Source organism: Terrapene carolina, unplaced genomic scaffold (genome assembly GCF_002925995.2).
Source record: "Terrapene carolina triunguis isolate 2854851 unplaced genomic scaffold, T_m_triunguis-2.0 Scaffold67, whole genome shotgun sequence".
NCBI classification, from domain to species: Eukaryota; Metazoa; Chordata; order Testudines; family Emydidae; genus Terrapene; species Terrapene triunguis.
Window position 1 is genome coordinate 4353601 of NW_020664418.1, and position 16183 is coordinate 4369783.

The window sequence follows — 16183 nt, forward strand, 5'->3', positions numbered from 1 at the left end:
CCCCCCCCCCCCCCCAGCACCTGCCTTCCAGATTTGAACACCTCAAAATTCAGGAGTGCTCAAGCTCAGTTTGGGCAGTTGTTACTTCATTTCTCCCAAATCAAATATACTGATCCACTGTAACTTGCTGTAGAAAAAGTAGGATAAAATTGAGCAAGAAATGCTTCCCAGGGGTTATTAGGACTGGAATTGCTATTTTCAACAGTTGTTTGTTTGTTTTGTTTGTAAGACAGTGATATTGCATTGGCAAATTCTCCATAGAAAGAAAGAGTGGAATAAAAGAATAATAAAGGCACCTCAACTTTTCCTCATTTATGTAGGACAGTCTTATAATATGCATCCAGATATCCTCCAATCACACAAGCTGAAAATTGTTCCACTTTACTGCAGTTCTGTAACCATGCGGTAACCAATCCTGTCTGTGTTCTGTGCACATCTAAAATTCCTGCTGAATGACTTGCCGTGGGAGTGAGTTACCAGTGACCCAGGGCTGTGGCGGAAGGAGGGTGCAGGTGGGGGTGGGAGAGAGCCCAGGGCTGGGGCAGCAGGAGGTGTGTGTGGGGGCAATGGTGGGGGGGGAATGAGGGAGCGCAGAGCTGGGGCGGCAGGGTGTGTGGGGGGGGGGGAGAGCCCAGGGCTGGGGCAGCAGGGGTGTGCGGCGAGGAGCCCAGGGCTGGGACGGGGGGCAGGCAAAATTTTTTTTGCTTGGGGCGGCAAAAAACCTAGAACCAGCCCTGCTCCCTATTCAGTCTGCCCTTTCCCTTGCATTTCACTTCGCCCCTGTTAGCACACATCTTCCCAGCAAGTGGCAATCCGTTAGGTAACTGGTAATTTTTTTCTCATTCTCAGTGAGCTTTCTCTGCAGTTCAGTCATTCTCTTTGCAGGATGCCTTTCATCTTCCCATTCATTCTTGTCCTTTAGATGCTTGGAAACCAGGATCACATAAAAGCTGAGATTGAAAAGATGAAGCAAACGTACGACTCTCAGCAACAGAAGCTGGAACAGAGAGTGTGAGTGTTTTGAGGCCATCCCACCCCCTAGTACAGTTGTCTGCCTGGCCCCTCGCACTGGACTATCTCAGCCTCACCAACATGAACAAATTGAATAGCATCCCCATTTTACAGCTAGAGATAAAGGCTAGGAGTCTCAAGGGGCCCTGTGGCTTTTAGGTGCCTGTCCCCTATTGAAGTGGGATTTGGGTCCCTAAATCCCTGATGCCCCTTTGAAAATTGGAGCCTAACTGACATGCCCAGGATCACACAGAGTCTGTGACAGAGCATGAACTGAGCCCAGGACTCCTGAGTTCCTGTGTCTTGAGCATATGATCATTCTTCCTTCCATCAATAGGCAGAGACTGAGGAGCTCAGTTCATGCTAGGGGAAAGGCTGGTACTAGGGGGGGTTTGCTCTCCCTTTCACATTTGCAGGCTTGGGATGAAATTTGCCTTTGGTTTCAAGTGAACTGAGTTTGATGGTCTCAGCCTAGCACACAGTGGTCCACAGTTGGTAGTATCTGCTTAGGAGATACCTGTACCTGGATATCAGGCTTGTTTGGGCTGCTCAGCCTTGAGGACATAAATTGGCAATGTTGCATGGAGTTGTGGGGTAGGACAGGTGTATAGCTCCTGCCTATGCTTTTTATGGCTCTAATCAATACTATTGGTTCCTTGCCTTAAGTACTACAGTATGCCAAATGGCCTGGACAGTATTCTGGGCCAATGGAGCAGCCATTGATGGAAGAGCACCTCCGTGATTAAAGTGAACATGTCCCCCATTCTGTGTATGCAGGGTGGCAATGGGGAAGGAGCTGCAGCAGTCCAAGAGAGTGATTCGCAATACTCAGCACAAACTGGTGGAGCAGTCAGTGGTAAGATCCCTAGGACCCATCCTCTGACACTGTGACTCACCTAGATTGTCAGCTTCTCCTTTGGTTGTACAGCACCATACACTAGTAACTTGGAGCCAATAGCAAGATGGGTGAGGCTCTGATCTGTAAGTCTCCCCTCCATGAAGTCTTGTCAGCATCTCATTCTGCAGGAGGGCTTGATCAATCTCGACTGCTGTTTCTGATAGCAGGGTCAGACTATATCAAAGAAAAACGCCTGTGTCCAGCACATTTGTGCAGCACTATGGAGCAGGGCCAGCTCATCCTCCATGGATGTGTCAAGTTTTGTGCTTCTGTCTCTAAGAAGCCAGAAACTGTCAGTTCCTCTGGATAAATGAACCCCCTTAGTACCTGGAAGATTCAGTTCTTCAATACTAAGGGGCCATGTAAATGAGTTGCTGAGTCTTAGTCCAATTCTTAGTTATTGAACAGCTCTGTGCCTCTATTTCCCTAGCTATAAAATAGAGGCAATAAGAATTTCCTCCCTCACAAGGTTCTGAGGCTTCATTCCATAATGCTTGTAAAGTGTTTTGAGATCCCCAGAGGGAAGGTGCCAATGACGTGCTCAGTTGGTGCCCAGATTCTTTGGGGGATGGGCAGCACAGAAATATGTGCAGTAAACATTTCCTGGGTTGTTCTTGGATGACAGCAGAATCTTCCCTCCCTCTCTGCCCCTTATGAACTGTCTCTTGTGGTCCCTTATGGCCTGCTTTTAAATAGTGCCCCTTTCCCGGGAAAGTGGACTGTTTGAAAGTAAAGTTTCTAAGTTAACCTTCCTTTTCCTATTGAATACTAGTGATTAAAGCTCAGCTGGCCAATAGGAGGCTCAGAGAAGAGCCTGATTCCCTGGGGGTGACTGTATGCTTCCTGTGCTGTAGGTGCTGCTCACCTCTCAGAGCCAGCTCAAAGAGGTGGAGGTTGAGAATTCCCAACTGCAACTTCAGCTGAAGGAACTGAATGAGGAATATCGCTGTCGTCTTACTCAGTACATCAAGGACCTGGCGGTGAGGATCCCTGCCACGTATGGGCATCTGCATTTCCTTTCTTTGGGTTTAGTTATTCCTTCTGGTTTTACAGGGCAGACATTTGAGTTTGGGTACTGCCCACTGCTCTCAAACCACTGCTGTTTCCCTCTTCGAGCTGCAGGCTAGTGGAACATGCAGTGCAGTAATACCACTCTGTCTGATGGCTGTAGGGAGAGTTGAAGAATGGGATCTTTTCTCCCTCTTTGTGAAAGTCTAACTGTACACTGCATGTGTTCTGATTGCAGCCCATGAGTCTGGGGGCAGGAATACCCAAATCATTCCCTGCCCCAGATTTCCCATGTGACAGCCCAGAACAATCACCGAGTCTCTGTCATGTCTCTCTCTCGGTCAAGTTATTTTAATTGCACTTTCATTTTATTTATTATGGCTACTTTTCAATTGGCTTCTAAACCCAGTGCCCTGGAAGTCTCTCTCAGCAGGCCAGACTGTGCCACTTTTGGCTTCACAGTGTGCTGACTCCATGGTTTGTGGTAAAAGAATCCTCCCTTTGTTCCTCCGGGAGGAAACATGATCCATGGCCCCTTCACCTTTCCTGCTGTATCACAGAATCTTGTAACATGAGTGGCCTAAGGTTATTATGGGAATACGTTTCTCTGGCATGCAACCAGTCTTGCAGAGGATCACTGAGGACTCGGAGCACTGCAGAAGTGTCAGACTTCATGGCATAGGACCTACACTGATCCCTGAGTACATTCTGCAGGACAGTTCATTGAGAAAAATTGGCCATATCTTGGAAGAAATCTGCTAGTCTCTCCACCCTAGGTAGCAGTACAGAGTCTTTGCCAACAGCTCCAAGAGATCGCAGTGTGGTGATGTATCAAGAGAACAACTGAAGGGAACCTTTGCTAAGAAGAACAGTTCAGTTTCTAATAGAGCTATGTAATCTTCTGAACAAACAAGGAGTCAGAGATAGTGTGGCCTAATGGAGTGAGCAGAGGAATAGAAGCCAGCACTCCCACCTCTGCCACTGACTGTGTGTCCAAGGTATTAATGTCTCTGTGCCTCATTTTCCCCACTTGTTGGAGGCTAGTTAGTTTGTACTGCACTTACTAATTGGAAAGTGCTGTAAATGTTAAGCATTCTGATGAGTTCTCCTGTGTACCGCCATGCAGGACAGGGAGTAGCCATCCTAATACATTGGTTGAGTGTCTTAGGAAACAGTCATTCCATGTCCAGCAGTCTGCTTGAGCTGATTTCCTTCTCTGTGTTTAAAGGAATATATGGACAGTAAATCAAATGCTTCTAAGGTGCCTAACAAAGTACCAGCTGACCATGCTTACATGAAGCGCTTTGTGGATGGCATGCTGAAGGACATTCGGGCTGCCCATAAATCTCGGGAGGAGCAGCTGGCTGGAGCTGTGCGTGGTTACAAGAAGCGCATGCAGAACCTTGTCAAGAGGCATGAAAACCTGCTGATTGCTTATAGGTAGGTCAGGGGGCTTTTGAGTCTTTTCTGTAGCCATGAAAGATCATCATCCCTCTAAAGCACCCAGGTAAGGACTGCTTAGAACAATTTGGGCTCTATAGTCCTTCAGAGCAACACCACACCATCCTCCATTAATGGTGGAGAGGCAACCAGAGGCTAGTGATTGGAACGGAGAATTTGTGGTCTGGAGACTTGGGTTCTGTTTTTGACTCACTAAACACTCTTGAAAATCAGGAGCAAAGTGTCTCAACTTATGCACCCAAAATTGGGACTCTTCTCAAAATTCAGGCATTCTTTGTGCCTTAGTTTCCCACTATGTAAAATGTGAATTAAGACACTTGCTAAACTTTGTAAAGCTCTATAGACAAGAGGTGCAGTACAAGTGCACAGCACTTACCATATATACTCTTTCATAAGCCGAATATTTTTGGTAAAAAAGTGGCGCATCAAAGAGCGGGGGTTGGCTTATAAACGGGTCTACACCAAAATTTGATGGTTTTAAACTCTATGGAATCATTGAATTGAATATCTAATACATTGTCATTTTGTTTACCTGGAGCCTCTGCAGGCATGGAGCCCCTCAGCTCCCTGTGGCTGGGAACGGCAAACCGGAAGTTCCCGCAGCTCCCATTGGCTGGGAACGGTGAACTGCGGCCACAGGGAGCTGAGGGGCTCCATGCCTGCAGACGCTCCAAGTAAACAAAACATCCCGCCAGCGGCTTACCCTGACAGGTTGGGAGCCAAAGTTTGCCAACCCATTTATTGATGTCAACACTGCAAAGTTGTTTAAAGTTGCAAAGGCTTTGTTTAGTGGACTAGATTGGCTTGAAATGGACCTCATAAGTCTCAAGCCAATATGAAAATATAATGTGCAGAATCGATGGAATCTCTAATAAAATTGAAATAGCCTCTTATCATAGAATCTCAGGGTTAGAAGGGACTTCAGGAGGTCATCTAGTCCAACCCCCTGCTCAAAGTAGGACTAATCCCCAGACAGATTTTTGCCCCAGATCCCTAAATGGCCCCCTCGAGGATTGAACTCACAACCTTGGGTTTAGCAGGCCAATGCTCAAACCACTGAGCTACCCCTCCCTACATGCCCATCTATAGGGCTGCTTTGAAATAAACAAAGAACAATAATAATTTGACAGTGATAAAGCAGGTGACATTCCTATATAAAGTCCTACAAAATCTATAACTACTATAATAATAATAATCTATTTTCATACTAGTATTTAAAATGAACAATGGTGAAATCAAAAGAAAAAGGTCTTATCATGCAGCGCTCAAACTTAAAGTTGTTGAATATGCAGACTCAAACAATAATTGCGCCACTGCTCGTGAATTCTGTATCAATGAGAAGCAAGTAAGAGAATGGCGAAAAAATAAAACACTAAAAGACATGCCAAGAAGCAAGAAAAAATGTCCAACGAGGTGCGCTTCATTTCCTGAGCTAGAGAAAGATCTCAATAATTGGGTTCTTGAATGTCGACAAAATGGGTACATTGTCACTAGAACTGGAACTCGTCTGCGTGCTCTGCAAATGTCGAAAGACGACAAATACAAGTCAGTAAAGCCATCAATGTTTGTCGCATCAGCGGGTTGGTGTACTCGCTTCATGAACCGTCATGGTCTCTGTCTTCGTCAGCGAACAAAGATAGCGCAAAAGCTGCCTAGAGATCTGGAAGAAAAAAATCGAATCTTTCCAAAGGTTTATTATAAAATATCAAAAGGAATATGCATTTGAACTGTCACAAATAGGAAATATGAACGAAACACCACTGATATTCGATCTCCCGTGCAACAGAACAATAACCGGTGTTGGTGAAAATACAGTTTTAATTAACTGGCCATGAAAAAAATCCATTTTACGGTGGTTTTATCATGTTTGGCAAATGGATCAAAGCTCCCTCCTGTTATTTTTTTAAAAGAAAAACCTTGCCTAAAAACATGAAATTTCCTGATGGTGTCATCGTACATGCACACGAAAAGGGATGGATGGATGAAAGTGGGACTATTGAATGGCTGGAAAAAGTGTGGAATAAGAGACCAGGAGCACTTTTCAAGAAACCTGCTATGAAAAATGTGGACAAAAATATGAAAACTACTTTGGCTGTAATACCTGAAGGCTTAACTTCAGTTCTACAACCGCTTGATTTCTGCCTGAACAAACCCTTTAGACAGGCTACGCAAAATGTGGTCTGAAACTCTGAATGGATGTGCTCAGGCATGGCGAAGTTGACAAAAGGCGGGAATCTTATGAAGCCCGAAATCCATCTGGTCGCCCAGTGGATCAAGGACGCGTGGGTGTCCATTCCCTCGGAAATGGTAGAAAAATCATTTAGGAAATGCTGTATTAGCAATGCACTCGACGGGTCAGAAGATGATGCCATATTTGATGATGACACAACAGAGGCTGATGATGAGAAGGAATCTGAGTCTGAAGACAACACTGCCGACATCTACGATGACAATGCAGGTGCAGCTGTGACTGAAGCCAAATTTAATGAACTGTTTGGTGAACCAGAGACTGATTCAGCCTTTGAAGGATTTTAAGACTTTTTAAAGTCTCATTGTTTTGTTTTTAAATATCCATTTACTGATTTTAAATAGTGACTGTAATTTTGAAGGTGAATACGTATTTGTTCAGTTATTAGAACAACCGTTTTTTCGTTAGAGTACATTAAAATAATTCTAGCAAAACTTTTGAGTGTTTCTTGTGATGCCAGTTTTTAAAATATAGCAGGGGTTGGCAAAGTCCCGCAGCTCCCATTGGCTGGGAACGGCAAACCGCGGACATTGGGAGCTGAGGGGCTCCGTGCCTGCAGACGCTCCAAGTAAACAAAACGTCCCAACCCGCCAGTGGCTTACCCTGATGGGACAGGAGCCAAAGTTTGACAACCCCTGAAATATAGGGTCGGCTTATGAAAGGGTTATACAGTTTTTTGCTCTTTTTACCTAACCATCTTGGGGGGGTTGGCTTATAAACAAATGGGCTAATGAACAAGTATATATGGTAGAATCATAGACTATCAGGGTTGGAAGGGACCTCAGGAGGTCATCCAGTCCAATTCCCTGCTCAAAGCAGGACCAATTCCCAACTAAATCATCTCAGCCAGGGCTTTGTCAAGCCTGACCTTAAAAACGTCGAAGGAAGGAGATTCCACCACCTCCCTAGGTAACCCATTCCAGTGCTTCACCACCCTCCTAGTGAAAAAGTTTTTCCTAATATCCAACCTAAACCTCCCCCACTGCAACTTGAGACCATTACTCCTTGTTCTGTCATCAGGTACCACTGAGAACAGTCTAGATCCATCCTCTTTGGAACCTCCTTTCAGGTAGTTGAAAGCAGCTATCAAATCCCCCCTCATTCTTCTCTTCTGCAGACTAAACAATTCCAGTTCCCTCAGCCTCTCCTCATAAGTCATGTGCTCCAGCCCCCTAATCATTTTTGTTGCCCTCCGCTGGACTCTTTACAATTTTTCCACATCCTTCTTGTAGTGTGGGGCCCAAAACTGGACACAGTACTCCAGATGAGGCCTCACCAATGTTGAATAGAGGGGAACGATCATGTCCCTCGATCTGCTGGCAATGCCCCTACTTATACAGCCCAAAATGCCGTTAGCCTTCTTGACAACAAGGGCACACTGTTGACTCATATCCAGCTTCTCGTCCACTGTAACCCCTAGGTCCTTTTCTGCAGAACTGCTTCCTAGCCATTCAGTCCCTAGTCTGTAACAGTGCATGGGATTCTTCCGTCCTAAGTGCAGGACTCTGCACTTGTCCTTGTTGAACCTTATCAGGATTCTTTTGGACCAATCCTCTAATTTGTCTAGGTCCCTCTGTATCCTGTCCCTACCCTCCAGCGTATCTACCACTCCTCCCAGTTTAGTGTCATCTGCAAACTTGCTGAGAGTGCAGTCCACGCCATCCTCCAGATCATTAATGAAGATATTGAACAAAACCGGCCCCAGGACCGACCCTTGGGGCACTCCACTTGAAACAGGCTGCCAACTAGACATGGAGCCATTGATCACTACCTGTTGAGCCCGACTATCTAGCCAGCTTTCTATCCACCTTATAGTCCATTCATCCAGCCCATACTTGTTTAACTTGCTGGCAAGAATACTGTGGGAGACTGTATCAAAAGCTTTGCTAAGGTCAAGGAATAACACATCCACTGCTTTCCCCTCATCCACAGACCCAGTTATCTCCTCATAGAAGGCAATTAGGTTAGTCAGGCATGACTTGCCCTTGGTGAATCCATGCTGACTGTTCCTGATCACTTTCCTCTCCTCTAAGTGCTTCAGAATTGATTCCTTGAGGACCTGTTCCATGATTTTTCCAGGGACTGAAGTGAGGCTGACTGGCCTGTAGTTCCCCAGATCCTCCTCCTTCCCTTTTTTTAAAGATGGGCACTACATTAGCCTTTTTCCAGTCATCCGGGACCTCCCCTGATCGCCATGAGTTTTCAAAGATAATGGCCAATGGCTCTGCAATCACATCTGCCAACTCCTTTAGTACCCTCGGATGCAGCGCATCCGGCCCCATGGACTTGTGCTCGTCCAGTTTTTCTAAATAGTCCCGAACCACTTCTTTCTCCACCGAGGGCTGGTCACCTTCTCCCCATACTGTGCTGCCCAGTGTAGCAGTCTGGGAGCTGACCTTGTTTGTGAAGACAGAGGCAAAAAAATCATTGAGTACACTAGCTTTTTCCACATCCTCTGTTACTAGGTTGCCTCCCTCATTCAGTAAGAGGCCCACACTTTCCTTGACTTTCTTCTTGTTGCTAACATACCTGAAGAAACCCTTCTTGTTACTCTTAACATCTCTTGCTAGCTGCAACTCCAAGTGTGATTTGGCCTTCCTAATTTCACTCCTGCATGCCTGAGCTATATTTTTATACTCCTCCCTGGTCAGTTGTCCAATCTTCCACTTCTTGTAACCTTCTTTTTTGCGTTTAAGGTCAGCAAGGATTTCACTATTAAGCCAAGCTGGTCGCCTGCCATATTTACAGTTCTTTCTACACATTGGGATGGTTTTTTCCTGCAACCTCAATAAGGATTCTTTAAAATACAGCCAGCTCTCCTGGACTCCTTTCCCCCTCATGTTATTCTCCCAGGGGATCCTGCCCATCAGTTCCCTGAGGGAGTCAAAGTCTGCTTTTCTGAAGTCCAGGGTCTGTATTCTGCTGCTCTCCTTTCTTCCTTGTGTCAGGATCCTGAACTCGACCATCTCATGGTCACTGCCTCCCAGGTTCCCATCCACTTTTGCTTCCCCTACTAATTCTTCCCGGTTTGTGAGCAGCAGGTCTAGAAGAGCTCTGCCCCTAGTTGGTTCCTCCAGCATTTGCACCACGAAATTGTCCCCTACACTTTCCAAAAACTTCCTAGATTGTCTGTGCACCGCTGTATTGCTCTCCCAGCAGATATCAGGGTGATTAAAGTCTCCCATGAGAACCAGGGCCTGTGATCTAGTAACTTCTGCTAGTTGCCGGAAGAAAGCCTTGTCCACCTCATCTCCCTGGTCTGGTGGTCTATAGCAGACTCCCACCACAACATCACCCTTGTTGCTCACACTTCTAAACTTAATCCAGAGACTCTCAGGTTTTTCTGCAGTTTCATACCGGAGCTCTGAGCAGTCATACTCCTCTCTTACATACAATGCAACTCCCCCCACCTTTTCTGCCCTGCCTGTCCTTCCTGAACAGTTTATATCCATCCATGACAGTACTCCAGTCATGTGAGTTATCCCACCAAGTCTCTATTATTCCAGTGACATCATAGTTCCTTGACTGTGCCAGGACTTCCAGTTCTCTCTGCTTGTTTCCCAGGCTTCTTGCATTTGTGTATAGGCACTTTAGATAACTCGCTGATTGTCCCGCTTTCTCAGTCTGAGGCAGGAGTCCTCCCCTCTTGCACTCTCCTGCTCGTGCTTCCTCCCGGTATCCCATTTCTCCACTTACCTCAGGGCTTTGGTCTCCTTCCCCTGGTGAACCTAGTTTAAAGTCCTCCTCACTAAGTTAGCCAGCCTGCTTGCAAAGATGTTCTTCCCTCTCTTCGTTAGGTGGAGCCCGTCTCTGCCTAGCACTCCTCCTTCTTGGAACACCATCCCATGGTCGAAGAATCCAAAGCCTTCTCTCTGACACCACCTGCATAGCCATTCATTGACTTCCACAATTCAACGGTCTCTACCCAGGCCTTTTCCCTGCACAGGGAGGATGGACGAGAACACCACTTGCGCCTCAAACTCTTTTATCCTTCTTCCCAGAGCCACGTAGTCTGCAGTGATTCGCTCAAGCCAATTCTTGGCAGTATCATTGGTGCCCACGTGGAGAAGCAGGAAGGGGTAGCAATCCGAGGGCTTGATGAGTCTCGGCAGTCTCTCCGTCACATCGTGAATCCTAGCTCCTGGCAAGCAGCAGACCTCTCGGTTTTCTCAGCTGGGGCGGCAGATAGATGACTCAGTCCCCCTGAGGAGGGAGTGCCCGACCACCACCACCCTCCTCCTTCTCTTGGGAGCGGTGGTCGTGGAACCCCCATCCCTAGGACAGTGCATCTCATGCCTTCCAATTGGTGGAGTCTCCTTCTGCTCCCTTCCCTCAGATGTATCATCTACTCCACTCTCCGCATTAGTACCTGTGGAGAGAACATGAAAACGGTTGCTCACCTGTATCTCCATTGCTGATACATGGATGCTCCTCTTTCTTCTTCTAGAGGTCACATGCTGCCAATTTTCTTCACCGTCCCTCAGTCCCCTCTGTGCAACCTGCTCCGATTCTTCAGAACGTTGTGCCTGTAGAAGCATATCCTGACGTCTGTCCAGGAAATCTTCATTTTCTCTTATGCAGCGCAGGGTCAATACTTGTTTCTCCAGACCTCGAACCTTTTCTTCCAATATGGAGACCAGCTTGCACTCTGTACAGACAAAGTTGTTTCTGTCCTGTGGAAGAAAGACAAACATGGCACAACCTGTGCAGGTACTTTAATTCTTCTTAACCAGGGGTAACTCATGCTACATAATCCTTCCATGCAACACGTGCTCCATACTTGATGCTGTGTCCTCCTCATTTCATACAGCCCTTCCCTGAAACACAACCATGTACCATTGTCTTTCCCAGGAGATGGGACTGTAGGTAATGGTTGAGGTGCACTGGCTATGGTGGAACTCTAAGTTCCTCTATCCTCTCTGTTAGCAGAAACATGCCAAAGAATAGTGTGAATGCTTCTGGCTGGTCCTATTCATCTCAGTGTGTGGCTTGGCCTTTCATTGGTATCAGATATAAAGAAACCAGTGGACAGTAATTTACCAAGCTGATGCTGCCTCCATCATTGTTATTACTTGTTGTTTGACTAACCCTGCTGGCTTCTTTTAAGGATGCAGCGTGAGCAGATCCAGTCTCAGGGCAGCAGCGAGATGGACCCAGGCCCTCCTGAGTTCCATTTCACCATCACAGATTCTGAGCTACTGACAAGCACAACCCAGGAGCTAAACCAGCTGCGAGAGGACAAAGCAAAACTAGAGAGACAGCTGCATGAACTGCAGGAGAAGGTAACCACATGCTTCACTGGATTACTGTTGTGCAGGGAGTGGACTTGTCAGGTGGAGGGAGAGGTTCAGTTTGATCTCTCGATGCTCAGTGGTTTGAGCATTGGCCTGCTAAACCCAGGGTTGTGAGTTCAATCCTTGAGGGGGCCACTTAGGGATCTGGGGCAAAAATCTGTCTGGGAATTGGTCCTGCTTTGAGCAGGGGGTTGGACTAGATGACCTCCTGAGGTCCCTTCCAACCTTGATATTCTATGATTCTATGATTTTCCCCTCTTGATCCTCTAGTGCAGTGGTTCTCAACCTATTTACCATTATGAGCCACATCCAATACTACATGTATGGCCCTGAGGATGTCACATGGGCTGCAGCTGTGTGCTGATTGGGCCACAGGTTGAGAACCACTGCTCTAGTGTTTGTTGTAACCCAGGCTGCCCTTCTGGGGGGCAGCACCAGGGATGGCCCATGCTCTCCATCCCTTTGTGCCTCTCCTTGTGACAACTGTGAAGAGGTGGGACACCTGACAACAGCTGTCATGTCTAGTATAGTAGTACCTGCTGGACCTCTGCAGTGTGTAGGTTTGCACACTGCAAAGGTTGCAGGGATGACAAAGAGATCTGTGGGGGAGGGTTGTTCTTCAGTCTGGGGATCGTGGAGTAAGCCAAGGAGTGAATAGTCCATAACTACCTTAAGGATACTATAGTTGCAGCCTCACTTCTTGGAGAAAAGCCAGGGAGGCAAGAGAGGGCAGAGCAAAGATTTCACTATCCTTGGAGGCTTTACTGTCTTGGCAAAATAAAATATACAAGGAGTTGAATGGCAGACAATACCTGGAAAGGTTCCAATTTTATCCATTTCCTCCCCTTAATTTTGCCCAAGAGCAGTTATGTTCCTAAGGTCTTAGTTCAAATGAGCTACCTTTACTTCCCAGTAGAGAGAGAGAGAGCCACAAGCCTTGAACATCTTGCAGAGCACTTCCTTGTTAGTGTCAGTGGTGGCCATTTACCATACTGAGATGTCCAATGCTGGCCCTGCAAAGGAACAGGGATTGCATTGGGTTAATGTCACAAAGATGATGTTCTTCCTTTGCCTACAGAAAAGACTGAGTGAAAGCTCTGCGCTAGGACCATCTCTTCACCAGTAAGTAGCTTCCATTTATGTAATTGGTATTGTAATCTCCGTGTCAAAGGTGGCTGCCTCCTTCATCCCTCTGCATTACACTAAGGATCCAGGACTTGCTTCAGCTGTTTGGGGATAAGGTAATAAATAGGGACAGGAGAGGCCATGCTGACTGAAATAATTTAATATCTACAAAAACGTATGTGAGTGGAAATGTCAGTTCTTCTTCGAGTGGTGTCCCTGTGGGTGCTCCACTCTAGGTGTCGGTGCGTCCCTGCGCCGGAGATCAGAGATTTCTCACAGCAGTACTCAGTCGGGGGAAGGGCACGCACAGGAGTCCTCTCATGCAGCCGTTGGCACCTCCTGTAGCACGCACTCCCCCGACCGTCCACTCAGTTCCTTCTCAACCGTCCTCGGTTGCAGACGGAACTCCGTGGCAGTGCTTTCTTTGATACTTTCTGGGGGGGGAAATAAACAAAGTTACAAGTTAAATAGGAACTTCTTATTAGTCTATACTTAGTTACATTGTTTAGTTAGTCATAGTCTACATAGTTTCGTTAGTTCCTCTTAGAGGTTTTTCTTCAAAAACAAAAACAAACCAAAAAAAAAGAGACGAAAGAAGACTCTTTCTCTGCTTAACTCCCAGTTTGGGAACAGTTTTTACAGTTTACCACTACAATTAACTCCTATTCTTATCTCTTGAGAGGGGGGAGAGGCTTAACTGCAGTCATGCCGGGCTCAACAGGATTTAAAAAGTGTGACTCCTGCCGTGAACCGATGCCGGTCTCTGGCCACATATCCTGCATTCGCGGTCTGGGAGAAACTCATCTGTCCCAGAAATGCATACATTGCACCAACTTAACAGCAAGGGCAAGACGTGAGAGGGATCTCTGCTTGAAAATGCTTCTGCTGGAGAAATCCCTCCAACCTCCGCAAGAGACGTCCTCCGGGGCGTCTCATAAACCGAGATCTCTGAGCTCTGATAAGGCTCCGACTTCCAAAACTGTCAGGAAGCGAGCCTCGACCTCTCCAGCAAGGGTCTCTCAGAAAAAGAGAGCTTCTCCAGTGAGGTCTTTACCCTCAGTGCTCCACTCATCCAGAGTGAGCACTTACGAGGCACTGGGCTCCTCCGGCACCATCTCTCAGCGGACCCCTGCCGAGCCCCAACACGTGGCACCGGAGCTGACATGTCAAGTCTCTTCCACGGCACTGACTACCCTGGTGCAGAGGAGGACCTCCCCAAGCATAAACATCCTCAACTCAACATCAACGAGGGTCAGTTAATAGCCCGCACAGCGCTGCAAGCCTCAATGGATGTAGCAGACACAGCTGCCCGAACAACCGCAACAGCTGTGGTTATGAGAAGAACATCATGGTTGCAGGCTTCGGGAATTCCAAAAGAACTACAGCTAAAAGTGGAGGACCTCCTCTTCGGTAGGGATAAACTATTCTCATCTCAAACAGACATCGTCCTCCATACCATGAAGGCCTCCCGAGCAATGCTGCGTACACTAGGCATACACCAACCGCCTAACAAATGCCCTTGTTTTACACCATACCAGAGGTCACGAGACCCCTTGTTTAATCGTCAACAACCACAATACTTCACTCAGAACAGACCCAAACAACGGGCTCAGAGACAATGAGCTCCACAGAACTAGGCCTCGTCCATCTGTCCATCTACATCTAAGCCACAATTTTGAAGTCTTGGTTGAGGGTATGCACGACTTCCCCACACCTCTAGCGCCAACAGATACCCCATCCCACAATTTTGGTCACCGCGTACACCCGTTTTACCATGCCTGGGCTGCAATAACCACAGATCAATGGGTTTTGGAGCTCATACAATCTGGCTACACCATTCCTTTCACAGCCATCCTCCCTACCCTCCCCCTTCCCCATCCCTCTTCAGGACCCCTCTCACGAGCACCTTCTGCAACAGGAAGTAGACCACCTCCTACTGCTGGGTGCTGTAGAACCAGTACCACATCAATACCAAGGGAAGGGTTTTTATTCCAAATATTTCCTGACAGAGAAGAAAGGAGGGGGATGGAGACCAATCTTAGATCGCCGAAAACTCAACAGGTTCATACGCAACCACAGGTTCAAAATGGTCACTCTGGCCACAATAATCCCAGCGCTAGACGGGGGGGACTGGTTTGCAGCCCTCGACCTCCAAGATGCATACTTCCATATTACAATACATCCTGCCCACAGACAGTTCCTGCGGTTCACAGTGGGAGCCAATCACTACCAATACAGGGTCCTTCCCTTCGGACTGTCCACTGCTCCCCGCGTAGTCTCAAAAACGCTCGCAGTAGTAGCAGCACATTTACAACGCAAAGAAGTCATAATCTTCCCTTATTTGGACGATTGCCTTCTCAAGGGTGCCAATCGACAAACGGCAGGCATGCTGAAGACCACAATAGACCTGTTTCACCAGCTAGGTCTACAGATAAACAAAAAGAAATCCACCCTGGAACCAACCCAGTGATTGGAGTTTATCGGAGCCGACCTAGACTCCATACAAGCCAAGGCAATATTGCCAAACCACAGATTCACTACATTGACCAATCTTATTTCCACAGTGACCATCAGCCCACAAACTTCAGTGAGGACATGCCTTCAGATTCTGGGACATATGGCAGCTACGACTTTCATAGTAAAGTATGCCAGACTCCACATGCGCTGTCTGCAGCACTGGTTGAGCACGATCTATGCATCCAGCAAACACTTTCTCAACAGACGTGTGATGCTACCACCAAGGGTTATCCTCTCCCTACAGTGGTGGACACAGCCAGGGAATGTATGCTCCGGGATTCCCTTTCAACAAGACCCCCCCCCCATCAGTGACTATTACAACAGATGCCTCCCTGATAGGTTGGGGCGCCAACTTGGGTCACCACAATGTACAATGCAAGTGGTCTGTGACAAAAACCTGACTACATATCAATCTCCTGGAACTCCAGGCAGTACACAATGCATGCCGACATTTCCTCCCACTCATACGAGAAACCTCAATCTCTGTTCTCACCGACAATGTGGTGTGCATGTTTTACATTAATCGCCAAGGAGGAGCCAGGTCTCACTCGCTATGCGTAGAAGCCATGAATTTATGGAACTTCTGCATCCACAGCATCATACCTACCAGGGTGCCAAAAC

General features: G+C 47.1%; 1 protein-coding gene across 1 annotated transcript in view; it reads left to right on the forward strand.

The window, feature by feature from the left end:
- Positions 1–16183, forward strand: part of CCDC78 (coiled-coil domain containing 78) — a 43054-nt gene that overhangs the window by 10795 nt on the left and 16076 nt on the right. The window contains exons 6-11 of the mRNA XM_026648436.2: positions 923–1011; positions 1789–1867; positions 2764–2889; positions 4146–4357; positions 11734–11908; positions 12999–13042. Coding sequence (XP_026504221.1) covers positions 923–1011; positions 1789–1867; positions 2764–2889; positions 4146–4357; positions 11734–11908; positions 12999–13042 — 725 coding nt within the window. The remainder of the gene's footprint in view (positions 1–922; positions 1012–1788; positions 1868–2763; positions 2890–4145; positions 4358–11733; positions 11909–12998; positions 13043–16183) is intronic.